This window comes from Cryphonectria parasitica (assembly GCF_011745365.1).
Source record: "Cryphonectria parasitica EP155 unplaced genomic scaffold M406scaffold_8, whole genome shotgun sequence".
NCBI lineage: Eukaryota > Fungi > Ascomycota > Sordariomycetes > Diaporthales > Cryphonectriaceae > Cryphonectria > Cryphonectria parasitica.
Window position 1 is genome coordinate 2,137,802 of NW_024468916.1, and position 19,573 is coordinate 2,157,374.

Below are 19,573 nucleotides of genomic sequence, written 5' to 3' on the forward strand. Positions count from 1 at the left end.
CTGACACCTGCTCTTCACCCGACAATTTCAATTAACAAGGCTTTTTAGAAGCATCATACCTGATCTGATGTTCTATCAGTGTGCCAGTTACCGAGAATGTATCTGGGCCTCGCTGTTCGCCATCGGTCTTCGATGTCTCATGCGGTTTCTGATGGGTGGCTGATGTCGGCACGAAGCGCTTTAATTCGGCATTCTAATAGCTCTTGGACGCTTGATGATTAGATAAGTACTTCAAGCATACTCTTCCTCAATTCATTCTCTCGGGGTGCGATAGCCTGCACCGATATGTGCCTGGTTTGTCGCGTCGTTGGCCCAAGCGGGGGAGATTCGAGAAGTCGTTCTCCTTTGAAAAACCCAAGCTTTGGTCCTGCGTCATATCAACTATGGGCTTCTTCGTCTTCTTCCTCTTCCTCTTCTTCTTTTGGGGAGGGAGGGGCGGGGCGGGGGTGGTTTATTTCCATCAGAATAGGCCTGAGCCGCGGGGCTCAATTGTTGGGTATTCAATTTTTATAAAGATATGTAAAGACGGTTACATGATTGATCAGCGGGGTTCCCGAAAGCCATATATTCTGTTGACCTACCAACGTCCGGCTCTCAGAGCTTTTTGACGCTTTCACCAGCCTGTGCTCGTGATTGCATATCTCTTGATAAGGAAATGATGCAATGTTCTCGCACCATTAGCGTGACTCATGCAGCAATTGTGCGTGCATGTGGTGCTGCAAAAGGGATGCCATTATTACCGGTCACAGTCATCCACGCTGCTTCCAAAGACATTGGGATATTGCAGCCTGAGGAGTCATCTCAACGGGTACCAGGCCATCTCTCCTGACAAAAGCAACCTTAAAAAGGCCAGACTTCTCGAAAGTTCATCATGTCAGAGCAACAAGTATCAGCGCTCCTTCAAGCCCGCTATGGAGCCTATCTCCCATCGCCCTCCTCCTCCTCATCCTCTACCACTTCCTCGCCCTCGGACCCCACCATAGCGACCCTCCTCGCCCACCGCTCTGTCCGCGAGTTCCTACCTTCCAAACCCCTCCCAGAGAACACAATCGACCTCCTGGTGGCCGCGGGCCAGTCGGCCCCAACTAGCTCCAACCTGCAAACGTGGTCCGTCATCGCCCTAACGGATCCATCCGTCAAGGACCGCGCCGCGCGACTGGCGGCGGATCAGGACTTCATACGGGAAGCGCCGCTGTTCCTGGTATTCTGCGCTGACTTGCAACGTCTGACTGCCGTGAGCCGTCTCCGTGGTACTGCAGGTCTCGGCCTCGAGTATACGGACACATTCCTAATGGTAGGACGCCCGGCTTCTTTTTTTTCCCCCTCCTTCTCAGATCTGTATGCTTGACATACCTGTTTTCTCCGAGTTTACTGCTCTCAAGACCCTTTTTTTCTTTTTTTTCTTTTTTCTTTCGGAATCTTACCTCCAAGCTGGCTCAATCCGATATCACCTCCCCCTTAGCATCACATTCTACACTAGACAGGAGCAGACAAGCTAATCAAAAGTCATTTCACAAATCTCCAGGCGGCCATGGACGCAGCCCTGGCATCGCAGAACGTAGTTGTCGCAGCCGAAGCCCTGGGTCTAGGCGCCTGCCACGTCGGCGCCGTGCGTAACCGCCCGCACGAGATGGCCGAACTACTAGGCCTGCCTCACCGGGTCATCGCCCTCGTGGGGCTAGCCATAGGATGGCCCAAACACGAGAGCACGGGGCAGGTCAAGCCCAGGCTTGGCGCCGACGAGGTCTTGCACCGGGAGAGATGGGGCGGCCCTGGTGGCGATGACAGGAGCAACGGATCGGCGCAGCAGGAGGCAAGGTTTAGCAGGTACGACGACGTCCTGGCCACGTTCAATGCTGGAGAGAAGAGGGAGGGGGTCCCGGCTTGGACGGAAAGATCTGCGAAGAGGATGGAGGGGCCGGCTACTCTGAGTGGACGACATATCTGGAGAGAAGCGTTGAAGGAGAGAGGGTTTGATATGAAATAATGAAGTAATGATTTTGTGCGACGCTGGTCGATTTCTTTTGAGCTCAAAACGTTGAAGCTTTATCCAGCTCGTTCACCGCAGTAGGAAGGAAGCCTTGAGTCGAGCAACAGACAAGCGTTCTGGATGTGGCCTCCTTACTTGCCCTTGAAGCTGATATATATGCCAAGGCATGAAAGGCCTCTGTTTTCTCAAGATCGGTACACATCAGGTCCTTCTTTTTTTTGTGTCATTACCCATTTTAATTCCTTTGATACCAAGACACGAATATTGTTTTACGACTTGGAATATCGACAGGGTTAGGGTAAGGCGCGGCTAAGGCGCGGCTAATCCAGCCAGCGCCTTAGCCGCCGCTATCGCAACCGCGCCCCAAAAATTAACCCCAAGGTCTCCCGGTGGGCTTGATCGCGCGTCACCCTCCTTCACTGCCCACGCCCCTTCGACAACCCCCCCTCCAGCAGCAGCAGTCATGGCCAAGAAAGGTACGCTTCCACCCCTTCCCCTTCTATCTCAAAACCCCTCTCATGAACAGGCACACGCTAACCTCCAGATCTCCGCAGCAAAATCTCGCATCGTCTCGGTGCGCCTCATCTCCATGGCCATGACGGGCTTTTTCTACCAGTTCCGGCGTCCGCGTACCTCGCCGCCAATGAGCATGCTCAAATACGACCCCGTCGGTACGTCCATTGCAAATCGAAGCCCCGTCCTCTCCCTCTCTCTTGTACCTTCAGCTCTGCGCGACCGTCCGTGTGGGAGGCACAGAGGGAAAAATGCTGGGACGGACGAAAGAAGGCAGTCCGTTGGCTACGTTGAATCTTGAGAAAGAAGGGGGAAACAATGACGTGTAGGGTATGGTTGCTGACTCTCAAACGGGAAATAGTACGCAGGAAAGTGCTCTTCCTGGAAGCGAAACGACGAGGTAACAAATAATCTCGACATGCAATAACGCGATCACATCGAATTGGCTCGCAGGCGCGATATCTCATTGCAGCCAATTGTACGGGGCAGTTGCACGACGGGCCGAGGCGTTGGAACCCCCTCGAAATAACAACCTACACACTTACAATTAGGCCGCTACGAGGCCCAAAGAATAGAATGGTGGAAACAGTGACTGCAGGAGCTTTACTGCCGTATCTAGATGGTCGGAGGGGCTTACAACGGATCTGGTCAGGACCGCCAGACTTAGTGGCAGGATGAACCACTGGAACTGTCATGTATACGACGATTGTTGGTTCCCCAGGTTTGGGATGAGGCCAACAAGGTATAGACACCGCATCGGGACTCACCTCGCTTATTTAGAAGCTTCATGAGAGCGAAAATGGTGGTTGATTATGAGCTACATACCAAAACAAATCTCAAATACTCCCGGACGTACTGCCACATTGGTGCAACCTCGATTCGACAGGCTCAAAGCAAAACACAGACATATCCCACGCTCGCAGTTGAGGTCGGCCCTCCTTGGCCGATTCCGCCTCGTGTATCGGGAAATTTGGAGTTGAAAGTGCTGTTCATTTTTTTTCTCCCTTCAAATATTTGTATTCGTGTGGCAGTGTTCTTTGTAATCTCGCCGCATTCCAGAAATCTAAGCGGACCAAAGTGGGTGCCTCCCGGGGGGGGGGGGGGGTTTTGGCGTAGACTTTGTGTGGTAAGAAACGATATTTTAGCCCTTGAACGCGGACAATACGTGCCTGGCTCCAGGCCTGTGCGTCCCAATACGTTTTCTCAGTCTTGGAAAGCCTCAGCTCCATGCGACGACTGTCGCTGCTGGTAGAACAGAGACGAGCAATGCTGCGCGGCGTTCAGAAAATGGACATTGCGACTGCTCAAAGCTGTCCTGCACTTGCACTGCCTTTGATTTCATCAGCATTGTCCGTGCCTGTGTGGTGTTGGCGCACATCTTGCAAAACATGCGATGCCTGGGTCGAAAGATCTTGCAGATCCTCGTTTGCTGGGTGAGGTACATGGCTGGTTAAATGGGCATCTGATGCTTGAAGGCACTCCACGGAAGACGAATAGACCGTTAAGAAGGCTGGATCGACACTCTGCAGGGTGTGTTTCGCCTTTTTCTTCGGTGTCTCCGTTTCCTGGGTGGATTGTTCTGAGCTGGTCGATCCCTTGCGCTTTCTGGTCTCCAAGGCCATAGTCAAATGCATATCGCCAAGCTCTACCACGCCTATGCGACTGGTGTTGACATTCAAGAGCGATCTTCTGCTCGACGCGCCTACCGGATGCGGAGGACCAGGCTTGCTTCCAGCAACGAGCCTATTGTAGGGTCCACGATGGAGGGCACCGTTGCGCCTTGTCGTGCCTGCATCCAAAGTCTTGTCTGGTGTTGCATCATGTGGGCCTTGATGCTCGCTTCGAGCACAGCCTTCGTGGCCGAGAGCCTCAAGTGGAGATTTCTTGTCCTCGACAGTGAACTGCAGACTAGGAGGCACATTAGGTTTCATGATGGATCTTCGCGGTTCTGCAACTCGCCGACGCTCTTGTTCCGTTTGGACTGAAGGTGGGTCAGGTGAGGGCGCGTCACTTGATGGGCTCCTAACAGTAACTCGCCGAACATCCATCAAGTTGTCGAGAAAGAATCTTGATCGACGGCCCTGATCGTCCATCACTGGTAGGCTCGATCGTCCTGGTGTCAGGCAATACTGCACAACTGCCTTCTGCAAGAGCTGTAATTGTATCAGTGGCTTGAATCTTGGATCAATGTGATCAAAACCTCGGTCCTTGGTTTGAGAAAGCTCAGATGCCATTTTCTGGATGGCTGCGCACTTTTGTGTCCACTGCTTCAGGTTCCGGAGTACTACCTTTGCCGCTGTGTCGTAAGCTTTGGCATTGTCTGCCAAATTCGTGAATCTCTGATCAGCCATGATCAGCTGAGCCTGGAGTTTCAGTAGCTGCTGTCTGACAACGTTCTTCTCTTTGCCGTCGTGGTTGGTCTCCTCCTTGTTTCTAGTCGCTTCCTTTCGTGCAGTCTGAAGCTCCGCTTCTAGGTCGGCAATCTTTTCGGAGTCCTTCGCGGCACCCTCGGTCAATTCCTTGATCTTCTGTTGCATGCCACTGATTTCAATGTTCAGCACCCTTTGCTCCTCCAGAGCCTGACCAAGCTGTTTCTCGAGGTCTGCCTTGAGCTGATCCAACCGGATCATTGCTTCATGCTGCGCAGTTTCAACGACCTGTTTCTGCATGGCTTTGGATTCCGCGACGTGCTGCTCCAGAAGGCTGCGCAGTCGCTCGGCCTCCTCCTCATGCTTCTTGCCGTTCGCGAGGCTGGTGGCATGCTCCTTCTGGAGCTCGGACACCAGACAAGCTTTGACCGCAGCCTCATCCTTCAGTTGGTTGCATCTCTCGCGGAGCAGGTTCGTATTTTCGGAATGCTGTAAGCTTGTGGCCTGAGCACGCTCTAAGTCGTCGATCTCGCTTCGGAGCTGGATAATGAGATCTTCATGTTGCCGGGCGTTCGCTTCGGATTCAAGAAGCAGCCGCGACTGGTTGGCACAGTCGCTCTCCCTCTCATGTACTTCCACCTCCAGGGCCTCGATTCGCCGCTGCACATCTTCATCCTGCCTCTGCAGGGCGTACTGCTCAATTGCGTGTTGACGCTCATCGATAGCCTCCCAAAGATCGCCGACATACTCGTCCAGCCCAGAGCACATTGAAGACATGTTCTCCTTGGTCTCGAGTTGTGATGCCACTATGGCCTCGAGGCTGCCGGTAATCCTTTTGTCTCGGTCAGCTATGCACTAGGCTGAGTTCATGTCGCTACTCACGAGGTTACCGCCTTCTCATGAAGCTCCCGCAACTGGCCGAGGATGTCAGCTTCAGAACGCGCTCGTTCATCTTGAGATCGAAGATGTTTCACGACCATGTCGAGTCTAAATAATTAGCCCTTTGTTTCACCTGTACGAAGGTACTAGGAACTTACTTATCATGCATCTCACTTGCTGTTTGGCTGTCTTCCTGCGGTTGACGGGAGGCGAAGTCGTTAATTTTGGATATAACGTCCTCAATCTGTGTCTCAAATCTGTGCAGGATATCCTCCACAGTGGAGATGCTCGCTGTTTGCTGAAGGAGAGATGTAGACGTCTTTCTCTCGCGTAAGAGATCCGCCTCTCGCTCCTGGACTTTCTGCTCAAGAGACGCAACGACATCATTGTCTGCATAGATCAGCACACGAGGCCCTTTGGAATTGGACAAGCACTTTGCTTACACTCTTTCTCCTTTCGACTGCATTCAGCCACAGTCGATTTGACCAGCTGGTTCAACTGGATACGAACGGCTTCAGCTTTCTGAAACTTCCGTTCCCGCTCAATATTCCGCTGGCTTTCTTCAGCGCGCATCTGGAGAATTGTTCCATCGCACCTCTCCTGGGTAGCCTTGTACAATCCTTGCTGTTCCTCCAGGGCCTTATTTAGGAACTTCATGAAACCGGCGCTCTTCTCCTTGAGTTGTAAAACTTTATCAGATTGAGCCTGCCGCTCTTGCTCCGCACAGTCCAGTTTCTCACGCAGGCGCTGCTGTTCATCTTGAAGCTCTCGGATAAGTACATCTTTATCCGACGTCTCCTTTTTGTACCGAGACACCTCTTCTTTCTGCTGCCTGATAGTGCGTTTGAGTTTGGCAATTTTTTCGAAGTGCTGATTGACATCGTGCTTGATATCCCCGAACTTGTCGTTGAGACAGCCAGCAAGGTCGCCCATGGTTGTCTCCAACTTCGAGTGAAAGTGTCTCAAAGGGCTGCGTGGTGTCCGCTTCCGACTCTGGATCAACGACACTGCATCACCGTCGTACAACCTTGGGTGGTTTGGAGAGCAGTGTGAAGACGATGTGGATGGCTTCGTTTCACGCCTCTTCTTTGTGTTTGAGCCCACCACAATCGATGAAGCCTTGCATCTCGAGGAAGGAGTATCAAGGTCGAAAGACTGGCCTCGCCCATCACGGAAGGGACGGCTGGCCACTGGACGACGGGGAGACACATTCTGAGAGAGACGACGAGGCGGATGAGCCAACGTTATTGAGATATCGTTCGGGAGGGAAGTGCGTGGCTTCTGCGCGGAGGTCAGAACAGCATGCTTCTCCGGTAACTGACGCTGAACCTGCCGCTGATCGAGCTGGTGCTGACCGGAGAGCGCATGCAAGTGGACGGATGGTATCTCTTGGGTCTGACTTTGCGATGACAGATTAGGATGAGCTTTTGCCTTTGGTCTGACCGTAGAAACCTGCGTGTTGCTACAAAGGGCATGAGGTGCAGAAGACTTGCTCAGTGGGGGAGACTGCCCGTCATTCGCTTGACGACACAATGGTTGGTAGTCTGCGAATGGGGGTCTGTTGTGGGAAATGTGTGCTCGGCCAGACTCTGCAGGGGCATCGACCACCCCTTCAATCTGGTGCTTGTCTGCGTCCAGGGCTTTCTGCTGAGCTAGGGCTGATGCGAGCTTCAGGTATCCGGGATCTCGAGATGACTGCCGATCCTGGACGCGTTCTCTTTGTAGACTGGGTTGAGATGTCAAGTGCGCATTGACAAGTTGGGTATCAGGAGCGACTATGAGATCATTCGACTGCTTCTTGTTGGCCTTGATGTGACTGCCTGCCGAAGTGCCTCCCTGGACCTCCTCCACCATCTGAGATGACTTGGCAGGTTTGGGCCGGCTGAGCTGGCCAGGAGTGAATTTGATTGGCAGTCCGTAAGAAAAGCCCTCGTTGAAATCAAGGTCATCTAGGAGTGGAGGTCGGGCAATGAGTTCAAGCTGCGGGATCTGGGGAGCGTCGTAATTCTTAGGGGACGAATGAGCCAGACCCAGACCGTCAGATAAAAGGATATCAGACAGTGGACTGAGAGCATTCTGAGTCATCGTGAACTCTCCGGAGTCCTCACCCGACTTGACAAGGCAAGCAGAGCTCTCATTGGGTCGTGGATCCATCTTCAGCAAGGCAAGCGATGATGATAAATACAGATTGCGTCCCCGAGCAATCGCAAAGACGGTTCTGACAGTTGACAAAAACAACCAATCAAAAGCAGATGACAGGAGCTTTGAAAATTTAGGATGACGATAGAAGAGAATTGCTGGGTCTGGGGAGACTTGGGAAGGCAATTGGCTGCCTGAAGGCCAAGTGATTCAAGGAAGGTACGTTTTTCTTGATCTAGAGAGAGGGTAGCATCAGTAATGACGGCTTGATGCAGGAACTGGGAGCAGCACTATCGTGACTTCCGTACAGAGGCCAAGTACAGGACCAAGGCCTAGTGAACAGAGAGCCGCGGGAAATGTCGAGATCCATGGTGATTGCTTGTCCGTCCCTTCGACTGTCGTTTTAAGGTGTTACGGCTTAGTCTGCCGCTCCAAACGAACGCGCGATCTATAGCCAAGTGCAATTCATACTTCGTACAAAACAAATGAGTATGGACTTGTATTGCATGCCAGTCTCGTACTTGTGCACTGGTATGGTCCCAAGTATGGTAAACCCTACTATTCTTGTCCTCTTTTTCATTACTCTTCTTTATTATTGCAGCATGGCCAACGAGACCCTCGTTCTCAACAAAGAACCTTGCCTTGGGTCGAATGACTTGCTTACACACCTACCTGCGTACTGACGAGTACGACGCTGATTCGAGAGGGATTGAGAATGGCTGAGACGAGTCTATATATTCTTGACTGTTCGAAGTCTCTCATGCAGAATGCCATCTTCATTAGTCGTAATCTTACCTTACTTCGCAGCGTGTTTCCCAAAGGTTGTAGAGTCTAGGGAAGTGTAAAGCATTCATAAGAACAAGCCACTTCAAAAGAGAGGTCCGACAGCTGAGTATAGAAGATAAGCAATGGGTATAGGATAAGACATTGGATGACAGCGAATGGCGCCTACCAAACAACATGCCAAGGGCGCCAGAACAGGCAAGGGACGTGTGTGACTTGGGCATCAAATCCGACCCCGCATACGCTGTGGTCTGGCACTTTGGCCGTTGATAGTGGCAGTACCCCTCTCATCTTGCCATTCCCATTTCCCCATCTGAGCTGTCCCACCTATTAATATTCTATTCCGATCGAATTGGACAGTAGCTGAACTGGTTAGAGACCTGTCCCAATGATTTAGGAGAAGGAGAAGAAGAAGAAGAAAGGGCGGGTAGGAAAGGGGAAGAAAGAAAAGAAAGACAAGGCCAAGCACCGCCTGGTATGGTATAGAAGACATAATTAGGTTGACATGGAGGAACCAGTAAAGTTCCCTGGCGCTTAGCTAGCAACCCCCATCCTAGACGCCCGACTCTCATTGGCCGACGTACCCCAGGGGCATGTGTGAACCACGCCTCAAGCACGGCGCGTATGGCAACGTCTCACACCAATTGTAATGTGATGAACCACGACAAGACCGATGCGAATTCTTGGTTGGCCAATGGGGACCCCTTTGGAACGGATCTGGAAGTCGGATGCGTTCAAGTGCCGAGTGCAGGATGCGAGGAATCTGCATTGGAAACAGTGATGAAATTGGTATCAGCAGTCTGCTTTTTCTTTTAAGGTTCCTTAAAACAATGTTTGGTATCATGGATTGCTTGTTCTGAAGGCCAAGGTATCTAAATAGTATGCTGCTCATCCTTGCTGTCAAGGTGTAACGACTCTCGTCTACCACATTTCTTCTTCTGGACCGCTCCCGACGCTTATCAACGCCCAACGCAAACAGTAAAACTCTCCAGTTCCTGAACCATCAGGTGGATTCGAGGACTCTCCACGAACTTCAACAGTCTTCAACGATGGCGTCGACCACAAGCTCGGCGTTTCCTCTGTCCACGCTGGACCCTTGCACCACTGATTGCGGTAACAGCGCCGGAACTGCGAATTCGGACGGCAGCATCGACAGCGATGCCGGTGCCGGATCTAGCAGTGATGCCACCTTCAAGCTCTCCGAAGGTGGAATGATAGCCATCATAGTCGTGGTTGTACTTGTCTCTCTTATGGGCAGTAAGCCGTACCCGCTCCTTTCTTCACCGTGGCCGTGTAGGATTATGTCGATAATAGAGACGCTGACATTGCATGTAGTCGGCACTGGCACACTCTTCTATCTCGCCAAGAAGAGGGAGTGGAAGGTCAGAGAGACCATCCGCAGATCTGCAAAGAAAGTCGTCACCGCTTTGACTCCGCGACGATCCGAATTTCCAAAGTCCGTGAAAGACGGCCCAGCCAAGTCGCGGAGAGGTCATGCCAGGATCGATGATGTCCCGCCCACGCCACGACTCCGGCCGGAGGATATCGAGAAGGGCCTTGGCACAAAGACGAATGTGAAGCGGTTTTTTCACCAGAAGTAGGATGCAGAGATGACGCAACGCATGTAAATGCGTTGGTCGTTGGGAACCCACGGGGCGGTGCATGGTAATGTGTGTGGCAGGTGTCCACTGGAAGCATGTCGTTGGCCCCTCCGTTGTACTATAGCTTTCTGAAGGTGTTCGTGCTGGCGCTACGTCTTGCTGCCGAGCGTTTGTTGTCCACAGCAGGCTGTTCCGGCCTGTTCTTCTTCTTCTTCTCAGGCATAAATGAAACTGATCGCTCACCAACCACATCGCCTTGTCGTGCCTTGCCGGTACGGCCAGACTTCTGCACTCGCGAGCCGAGTACTGTGTCTCTGGCAGTCCCACCTTGTCCGGATGTCGAGACCCTCATGGAAACCCCTGTCGAAGATTTTCGGATCGGCTCGTCCCCGTCGCTCGCATCGTCCTGTTCCAATTCTGAATCGTCTTCGAAAGGCTTCTGGTTGGGAGTGATCTCAGCAGCCTCCGTAGGAGCCTCAACATTTGTGCTGGGGTTGATAATCTTGAACTCTCTGCTCGTCTCATCCACAACAAACTCCTCATCTTCGAAGAGTTTGGCAAAACGGTTGTCGCCGAGCACGCCGGCGTTGACATCGACCTTGTCCCTCCTCTCTTGTCGTGCCAGGATCTTGTCTGCCAGTCTTTGATTGACCTTGACCTTCTTCATGCCACGTATCCTGCTTGCGCGCTCTTTCTCGACCTTCTCTTGGACTCTCTTCTGGCGCTCATCTTCGTAGACGTAAGGATTGGCAACCAACCGAGCCTGCTCGTACAGCTTGGTGTCGACAAAGTAGCCATGCATGTAAGGGCGAAGCATAGCGGTCCCAACAAGGTGGTCCAGACTGAGCGATTTGAGCTCTGGTTTCGTCAAAAACTTGTAGTTGTCGTACGTATCGGTGCGGACCTCCTCGGTCATTTCTTCGACCATGTTGTCGAGGAAGCCGCACCATTTCGGGGCTGAGCCCAGCGCTGGTATGTGAAACACATGCTGCTGCTTGCCCTCGTTTGCCGTCACCAAAGTACCGGTGTCTTTCACCCACTGAACAAAGTTGAGATCCGTGATGGGTTCAATCGACGTCCAAGCCTCGCCGGTTGTATCATCCCAAATTTTGATGATTTTCTTGTCTGCCGACAGAATTTTCCTCTCCTGTGATGCCGTCTTGAGGTGAATGATATTTTTGATGCCAAAGCCAAATCCTTGTTCCTTTCTCAGCAGCGGCACTGGTCGTCGCAGATCAAACACTGAGCATACACCCTGGCTCGTGCCTGTAACTAGAGATAGGCCAGTGTAGGGGTTGAAGTCGAGCGACGTCACTTCTCCTTCCAGACCCTCCAAAACGGCGACTCGTGACCTGACGCGCGGGTCGATGAGTTCGACAGAGCCTTTGCTTGTACCGAATGCGAGGAGATTGTGTGTGTTCTCGGCAATAGCGGCCGCGTTGACACAACCCGCCTCGATGCTGCCCTGCAACCCCGTCTCTAGACCATCGTCACCTCCAACATCCACCTCGTAAGATTTCATGAATCTGCCGTGTTCGAGGTTGAGGCGGAAGACCTCTCCCGTGCGATTTGGCCCCACCCCGGCCGCTGCAACAAGAGCCTCAGTCGAGTTGCGATCGTATATCAGGTCTCGACCATAGCGTGGTAAGCGGATCTCGTGATGACATCCTCCAAGGGTATGGAACTCGAGTTTTCGGTCGGTCTGGAGGTGGAGGGACTTGGAGGCATCCGGGCTCAGGATGACGAAAGACTGATTGAGGCTCGTGGTGTGTCGCGCCCAGCTGAGCGAGAGCTGGTTGAGATCGTGGACGTGTATCTGCGGTTTGTATGTCCCTGTGCTCATGATCCATTGGCCATCCCCAGAGACTCTGACACAGGCGCTCGCTTCTTCGAATTCGAAATCCTGCAAGAGCTCGACTCGGTTCGAATACTCGGGATCGTTCTTCAAACTCCTCTTTCTTCGCCTGGCGAGCCAGTCAGGTAGAGGTCTGGCGGTGGACGCACCGGACACCGTGTACACCGGCACAAGGCCGGGGGTGGTGACCTTCATGCTCGTTGTGTGAGTTTGAGGTTGTTGTTGTGTGTTATGGGATAAATGCTAGTCGTCTTCGCAGGAAAGCAAAGGATCAGCCGTGGGAAACTTTTTGGGCGATAAGGAAGTTTTGGTTCCTTATCGGGAGCCTCCGCTCTCGTATACAACGGATCCTATATGCTGCGGGCAGGGCCTTGCTTGCTGGAGACGCTACCCGGACCCCCTTGCAGCGAGTACTCTCTAGGCCAAGTCTGTACTGGACTGCAGGGCCGTGGGGCCAACACCCTGTCCAGCAGCTCCAACGACGACGGCGTGTACGCCTGAGATCAGCCTCCTTGCGATTCGAGTGCCCGCCCGACCTTGAATACCTGTCCTACCCATCGTCCTATCGTGACATCTTACTTGGTCGAGACGCCTTGGATTTGTCAACACAAGGGCCTTTTGTTATAGCACATGCATTCTATCTCGACAAATTCGAGCCAATTCACTATAATTCATCTGCATTTCTCGAAGTAATTACAAGGGTCCGACAATCGTTAGCTCTTCTGTCCTCGAGTACGCTGCCTTGCGCCACTCGCTGCTGGCCGTTCATCTCCAGCCTCCGAGCGTTGTCGCGATGGGGATCCGGCCCTTCGAGGGCTACGAAGGAAGAATATTCGATTCATGATCTCTTCAATTCTCGGAACTCGCGTGTGCAAGACCAGCAACCTTGGCCCGCGGATGGGATCTATTTGCGCGCGAAGTATGCGGTAGACCTCACAGCCGATATTCATGCACGGTCGCAGGCTGCCCTTTACGGCGTCTGATCCTCCGAGATGGACCCTGGTGAATATGAGACTAATACCTTGTTGATTGTAAGTCTTCTTCATCGTCAACCTAGTCGTTCAGTGTATGGGAACCTGACAGTCTTGCTCGTCCCAGAACAATGTCTCCTCCGTGGCCTTCAAGATCTACGAACCAGCACCGCCAAGCTCCTCCCCATATACGTTCGCCGCCTCCGATGTCGAGAGTGCATTAAGGAATGAAGGTCATTTGGTCTACGCTGATCCGCTACGCCGCGCAATATGGTGCTTCTGGCTTGGACGGGGCGATGAGTCGCCTCTCGGGGATTTGTCGCCTGGAGCGAACCTCCACGCCTGCGGTCACAACCTCGCCATGGTCGAAGAAGGCATGCTTGAACCTGTCAGCCTGTTCAAGAATCGTATCATGACTCCCAATGCAATGAGCACGCCGAGCAGCTCTTCACCAAGCGGATCCGGTGTGGATATGGGGCTGCGACCTCCAACTACCCCTGGAGGCATTATGACCTCGGGTGGCCTCGCCTCAGAGGCAGACGTGAAGTCCAGTTTTGGATATACAGTGGACCTGAAGAGCTATGGCGCTATATCTCCGAAGGACATCCACGAATACTTTGTTGCCTCGGTTCTTGGGAGCTTGTCACACAGATTTTGTTCCAAAACTGGTGCGATCCCCCTTGACTCCAAGTCGTTCATCCTTCCTTCTGAAGGGGGCTTTGCAGATCACGAGTCTTCTCAGACCCCGGCTCCTTCAATCTTCGCATCTCTCCGTGTACACCTCACAACGACCGGATCGCTCCTCATTGGCATCTCTTTAACTGTTGTTGAAGGCATTTGGGCTGGCAGTGATGGTCTGAGTGCACCTCCACATATGAGCGGCAGCACTGTGCTAGCTGCACCTTTAGGGATGTTTGGGACCCTACCGGCTTCGAGCGACGTCGACCAATACTCAGTCGACGGCAGCATTGCGCAATCTCCCGATACGCAAGTCACGCGATACAGGGCAGATGTGGATGGTAGATCCAGCCATTGGCGAAGCACTTGCTGCAAGTTGCTCGAGATGCGAGGCATATCGTCAGCAACATTGAGCAAATCCTCCTGGATCAATATACAATTCCTTCGACGGAAGCCAAACGAGTTGAGGACAGACGGCAAGCGAACGCCCATGGTTAACCCGCACGCACAACTCATGTGGCCGGCGGCGCTGTGCTATAGAAAACGGACGAGAAAGCCCGTCATCATACAAAACAGCTTCGAGTTGGGCCATGCCAGCGCCAAAGATGAGTTCGACGCATTGAAGAGCGCTCAGCATTGGTTCCTGAACAACACGGAGAGAGAAGACCTCTTGTCCACCAGGAAGAAGGAGAGAGAAGCAGCAACCTCTTCGAAGGAATCAGGCGAGACAGACTCCCGTCTGCTCCATAGCGGGCTGTCCCCCAACGCTCCGCGCCGGACCAGCAATCCAGGCGCGGCAGGCGGTACGATGTATCCTACCCCTCCTGATGGTGTGCAAAATGCCACGGGCATCACCCCTACCATTGATGGCACTACATCAAGCCCTGGAAATCCGGTTCCTTCAACTGCCATGGTTGACATTGATACATCTATGACAGTGCCCGGGGGTTTGACGGATGCATTCGGTGACGCTTGGGAGGGAAGCGAGATCAAACGCGAGCAGTCCTTCAACCAGGAGAACTGGGACTTGAATAACGATGTATTTGTTGACAACGACATTACGGACGCCGACTTTAATTTCTTCGACGACGAAAATCCCACCGGCATGGATGCCAACATCTCAGAACTGCCCGACATGGACACTGGACCATCAAACATCGACTCTTCCCAACCGCCTAGTATACCTGAGCCCCAGCAACCTCCTCCACAACAAGATCCAATCAAGATAGAGCCCCCGTCAGCTCAACCCGTCTTTGCAAAGCCGGAGTTGAAGCATGCCAGAAGCATTCTGGAGCGAAACCGGGATCATGCCAAGGCAGGCCCTTCGAATGGCATCAAGAGACATCCAAGTCCCTTCGACCCTGCAACTGTTTACAAAAAGCTGAAACTATCCCTCGCCCCCAGTATAAGCCCTATCACGTCTTCGACGCGTCGAGGAAGTGCCTTCGACAAACTCGATTTCGACAGGTCTTTTGCTGCGGTCAACAAGAAATACGAGCATAATGGGCGGTTCGATTTTCGAGAGGAAGAACAGACAAGCGACACGCCTCCCAGAACGGGATCACCTCCTACGACCGGCTACTTGCAGCGGCATGGCAAAGCTCGGACGACACTCAAAGAACTACCGGCGAACCTTGGTTCTCAAGTAGCAGGGATGGCAGCGGCTGTGAATAGTCGTATGACTGCATCGGAAGCTGCTCACGCCGACGAGTCGACTTCTGACGCCGATGACATTAGTCTCGTATCCGATCAAGACGATATGAGTGACTTCTCGGATGAACCATCTTCTCCCACCAAAGCTAGCATTCAGCGCCGACGATTCGCGGATGACAACGAGTCCGTGGCTGCTTCGACGAGAGACTTTGAGGCTATGGATGAGCTTGCGTTCAATGCGGATCTCTCCAAGCTCTCGATCAGTAATTCCCCGGAAAGTACAGTTGCGCGCTACTTTGCAGACCCAGAACCTATCATGCCACGAGTACCACTCTCTGACGAGGAATACATTATGGTTGCCCAGATTCTCACAGAGCAGGCCGTTTCTGGTTGTCTGAACTACGCGTTGAATGGGCTGATGCATACTGGTCTTGATCTATCAAGGCCGCAACGTAAGATGATGCGAGGTCTACGCAGCTCAGTGCACGCACTTCAAACGATACTGCCACCCTGCCTGCAAAGTGCAACAACATGTCAGCTCCGTCAGCTTGTCGATACGCAAGACGTGCCATTGTTGGCCGCACCTAGTCGCATACAGCCTCGACCACCGGGCGGTGGGCCAGAACAACGTCCAAGCCTGGTGCAGATAGCTCCGCCGCACCTCGAACTCCGCAGGTACGAGACCAAGCTCTCCGTCTTACCCTCCGCGGTGAACTTCTGGGAAAGCCTTGGCCTTGGCCCATCTCAAGGTTCCAAGGACGTTCACTCGGTCTGCGTCTTCCCAAACTTGGATGGTATGGCAGACAGCGCAGGCATCTTTCTGGATCGCCTCAGCAATGTCTACGAGTCGTTAAAGCTAGGAAGCTTTGACCGTATGCCCTCATCACCCAACGTACCGAATGGGCTTTTGCCCTTTGAGGTCGACAAGACGACCAACGCCCCGACTACCTCACAAGGCTCACGATCTGGTCAGCCACTTGTGGATGATATGGCCAAACTCGCAGTTGCCATATTCAACACGACGTCTGTGTCCAAGAACTTTGTTGTGTTCTTTGTGTACACGCCCGAGAACCCTGGCACGATCGTCGAGTCCTGTCTGGCTTTTCAGCGGATGTTTGAACTGTACAGACGAGCCTTGACGGAACGGAAGAAGCCGGCACAAAACGAGTTGGTGCTGCAGCTGGTTCCCTTGAATTTTGTTGGTACACCGACGTCAATGGTGGTTTTGTCACCAGGTGACTGTATACGGATATGTCTTGAGGTGTATGATCGATGCACTTTGTTTGGAGGGCCGATGCCCTCGCCTGCCATCGTTCTTGAGCAGCAGCCGGTCACCTCAGGCATAAGCTTTCAACTGAGGAACCCCCCATCCCCCAATGTGCTGCAAGAGAACTCAGTCATGCATATCGCGTATGCACAAAGTGTCGATGATAGGTGGATAACTACAGCATGGACGGACAACCGCGGCTGCAAGCAGATGACAGCATCATACTGCCTGGGGCGGAAAGGCAGACCACTCTCAAGATCCTTTGCTGACATTGCTCACGAGATCTGGGCAACAACCCATGATCTTACATCCATATGGAAAGTTCACTGGCGCATCGTCATCACCAAAATAGGCGTCATGGATCCAGCAGAGATCAACGAGTGGATCACACTGGCACAGAAAGAATCAAAGTCCTCGTTTAGCCTCGTGCTACTGACGGTCGACACGAACCCGTCGTTGCAGCTGGTACCCAGCGTCCCCAAGACATCTATGGCAGGACAGGCTACCTTTTACTCAACACCAGTCTCCACGCCTCAGCCTGCAACGATGTCTCCAGAAGCAGTCGGCAATCCGTCGACACCCAAAGGCGCCCCGACCTCTACCAACGTCTCTACTCCTGTAGCAGACAACAACGCAGTCGAGGCCGATACTGACGCCACTCTTGTGGATGTGTCGGACACGACCTGGGGTGCGGTGCTCTCGCACCGTCTGAATACGTCCTGCTCGCTCACAGACCCAACCCCAGCGCTCATCAGTGGCTACCTGATCAGGCGCGGCGGATTGCGTGCAGACGACCCACCTACAGTTATGGAGGTCAATGTGATCCACTGCGAGGGTAACCCGCGTGTTCTCGAGTTGCTGCTGCGGGAGATGCTGTCTGTCTTCCGGGGCCTGGGAACGATCGCGCGGGCCAGGTCTGTGACGGAGAAGGAGGGCGATGTCCGACCGTGGCATGTGGCTGCGGTAGAGAAGGGACTCAGGGCATTGTATCAGCTGATGTGAGATAGCTGTGCAAGCGACCTGTACGATAAACGGATAGACTGGTGGGCTTCGCTCTACTTTAAGAATGAATTTGATTACATCGCTCTTCGCCGCTCAGCAGTGGGCCATGGTATCGGCTTGTTGGCGTATGGCATAGGATGGCATGGCATGGCATGGTTGGCGCTAAGCATTAAAGTATATTTGGGTGTTTGAATACCATTAGGACGAAATATACAGATGATACTAAAAGGTTCAGATATGCAACCAATTTTTTCTGTGCTGTCTATCCTCTTAAGTCTTCCCTCAGTGCCCGAATTTCTAGGTGGCGCAAAACAACGAGTATGTGCCACATTCCTCCCCATATTTATAAGTGACCTGTTCAAAGTCCTCTTCTTCTCTAACGTGCGCTGGCAGTTGATGCCAGGCAGGGGATATCTCAAAGTTAAGCAAAACATCCAGCCGACAACGCCATCACATGTATTGGTGCCCACATCTAACAGCCTGCCTGCACCAGGGGGCCTACATTAATCCTTCCAAAAGTTAGGGAACAGATATTCCACCCTCTCCATAGCTTTGGGATCCCTTCCTGCGGGCTTTGTCATGAACTTGACAGCACCGACACTCGCGCCCTCGAGGTGCTTGGCGACGACCAGGTCCCCGTGTTCCTTGTCCTCAGCAACGAGCTCATCCAGAACCGCGCCCACCAGCCTCTTGGCGTTGACGCTGTTAGCGCTCATGTACTTCATGACCATGGCCACATCGACGTCCTCGCCCGGCACGGAGCGCCAGCAGTCGTAGTCGGTCGCCATGCAGATCATCTGGTAGGCGAGCTCGGCCTCACGGGCGAGCTTCGCCTCGGGGAGGGCGGACATGTTGATCACGCTGCCGCCCCATGTGCGGTACATGTTGGACTCGGCGCGGGTGGAAAATTGGGGTCCTTCTGTTGGTGGGGTAGAAAGAGGGGGAGAAAGAGATCGTTAGCATCTCTTATCGTCCTTTTATATGTTCAAGGGGAGGGAGGGAGGGGCTGTGGGGGAATTTGACATGGTCATCAAGACGTACCCATACAGACGATAGTGCCGCTCTCATGCAGCGTCGAGCCCTCGCCCTGCATGGCTCCGGCACAAGCCTTGACAACCTTGGCCAGCTTCTCGTCAAACGGGTCCGCGAAGCCAACATGGCCCACCAGACCCTTCTCGAAGAAAGTGAAGGGCCTGACCCCCTTAGTCCGGTCTATGATCTGATCCGGCACGACAAAGTCCATCGGCCTGATGTGTTCCTGCAGCGACCCGACTGCGCTAAAAGCGATCACACACCGTACTCCAATATGCCTGAGAGCCGCGATGTTGGCTCGGGAGGGAACCTCGTGGGGAGCGTGCTCGTGGTAGGCGCCGTGGCGCGACAGGAAAGCGACGGGGACGCCACTGTGCTCGAGGATCTGGATGGGCGCCGAAGGGTGGCCCCATGGCGTCAACGGGTTCACGGAGGCGACGGGGATGTAGCCCTCAATCTGAGAGAGGCCAGTGCCGCCTATGACGGCGATATGGACAGGCCCTGGAAGAAGAAGATGGTTAGACCACATCACTGGCGGAAGGGAAGAGATATCGTGTTTTGCACTCGTGTGGACTGCATGGGACTTACGATCGAACTTTTCGGGGAGATCGTGTGCCATCGTGAATGATTGTATATGCAAAAGGGTGAGGAAAAGGGAATCAAAGTGGAGGAAAGAAACAAAGGAAGAGAAAGCCAAAAGGATGCCCAGTCAATCAGTCGCAATGAGGGTAGCAGGCAGATGCTACCCCGCCAAGATGATGCTGAAGATTTGGTGGGGCAAATCATTTCTCGGTTGCCCCTCTGTCGTGTACCATAAGTACTGCGTGGTACTTTGTACTCA

General features: G+C 53.2%; 6 protein-coding genes across 6 annotated transcripts; 4 read left to right on the forward strand and 2 right to left on the reverse strand.

Moving 5' to 3' along the window:
- Window positions 1-871: 871 nt before the first annotated feature.
- M406DRAFT_74679 (uncharacterized protein) lies at window positions 872-1,987 on the forward strand (the record flags this gene model as incomplete). The annotated part of the gene is made up of 2 exons (XM_040925762.1): window positions 872-1,294; window positions 1,526-1,987. 2 exons carry the CDS (start codon window positions 872-874, stop codon window positions 1,985-1,987), a joined length of 885 nt encoding a protein of 294 aa, XP_040772721.1.
- Window positions 1,988-2,543: 556 nt separating this feature from the next.
- Window positions 2,544-2,902, forward strand: M406DRAFT_20589 (uncharacterized protein; the record flags this gene model as incomplete). Its single annotated transcript, XM_040915464.1, has 2 exons — window positions 2,544-2,661; window positions 2,865-2,902. Coding segments are annotated over 2 exons (156 nt in total), but the record flags the coding sequence as incomplete, so codon positions are not given.
- Window positions 2,903-9,833: 6,931 nt separating this feature from the next.
- M406DRAFT_243757 (uncharacterized protein) lies at window positions 9,834-10,256 on the forward strand (the record flags this gene model as incomplete). Its single annotated transcript, XM_040916229.1, has 2 exons — window positions 9,834-9,930; window positions 10,009-10,256. Coding segments are annotated over 2 exons (345 nt in total), but the record flags the coding sequence as incomplete, so codon positions are not given.
- Window positions 10,257-10,392: 136 nt separating this feature from the next.
- On the reverse strand, window positions 10,393-12,324 carry M406DRAFT_265867 (WD40 repeat-like protein; the record flags this gene model as incomplete). The annotated part of the gene is made up of 1 exon (XM_040917767.1): window positions 10,393-12,324. One exon carries the CDS (start codon window positions 12,322-12,324, stop codon window positions 10,393-10,395), a length of 1,932 nt encoding a protein of 643 aa, XP_040772724.1.
- A 797-nt stretch (window positions 12,325-13,121) lies between these two features.
- Window positions 13,122-17,912, forward strand: M406DRAFT_281813 (uncharacterized protein; the record flags this gene model as incomplete). The annotated part of the gene is made up of 2 exons (XM_040918455.1): window positions 13,122-13,160; window positions 13,228-17,912. The coding sequence occupies 2 exons, from the start codon at window positions 13,122-13,124 to the stop codon at window positions 17,698-17,700; spliced, it is 4,512 nt and encodes a 1,503-aa protein (XP_040772725.1). The 3' UTR covers window positions 17,701-17,912.
- An 18-nt stretch (window positions 17,913-17,930) lies between these two features.
- M406DRAFT_358087 (Methylthioadenosine phosphorylase) lies at window positions 17,931-19,431 on the reverse strand. Its single transcript, XM_040923788.1, has 3 exons — window positions 19,321-19,431; window positions 18,742-19,233; window positions 17,931-18,619 (listed from the first exon to the last, which is right to left on the reverse strand). Exons 1-3 carry the CDS (start codon window positions 19,349-19,351, stop codon window positions 18,204-18,206), a joined length of 939 nt encoding a protein of 312 aa, XP_040772726.1. The 5' UTR covers window positions 19,352-19,431; the 3' UTR covers window positions 17,931-18,203.
- Window positions 19,432-19,573: the final 142 nt, after the last annotated feature.

Excerpts from the sequence above, each read along its gene's own strand:
- M406DRAFT_358087 (XM_040923788.1), bottom strand. The coding sequence starts at position 19,351 with ATGGCACACGATCTCCCCGAAAAGTTCGATC. Across the intron at positions 19,234-19,320 it reads TCTCCCCGAAAAGTTCGATC|GGCCTGTCCATATCGCCGTC; the intron begins GTAAGTCCCATG and ends TTCTTCTTCCAG. Across the intron at positions 18,620-18,741 it reads CGGCACTATCGTCTGTATGG|AAGGACCCCAATTTTCCACC; the intron begins GTACGTCTTGAT and ends CCCCACCAACAG.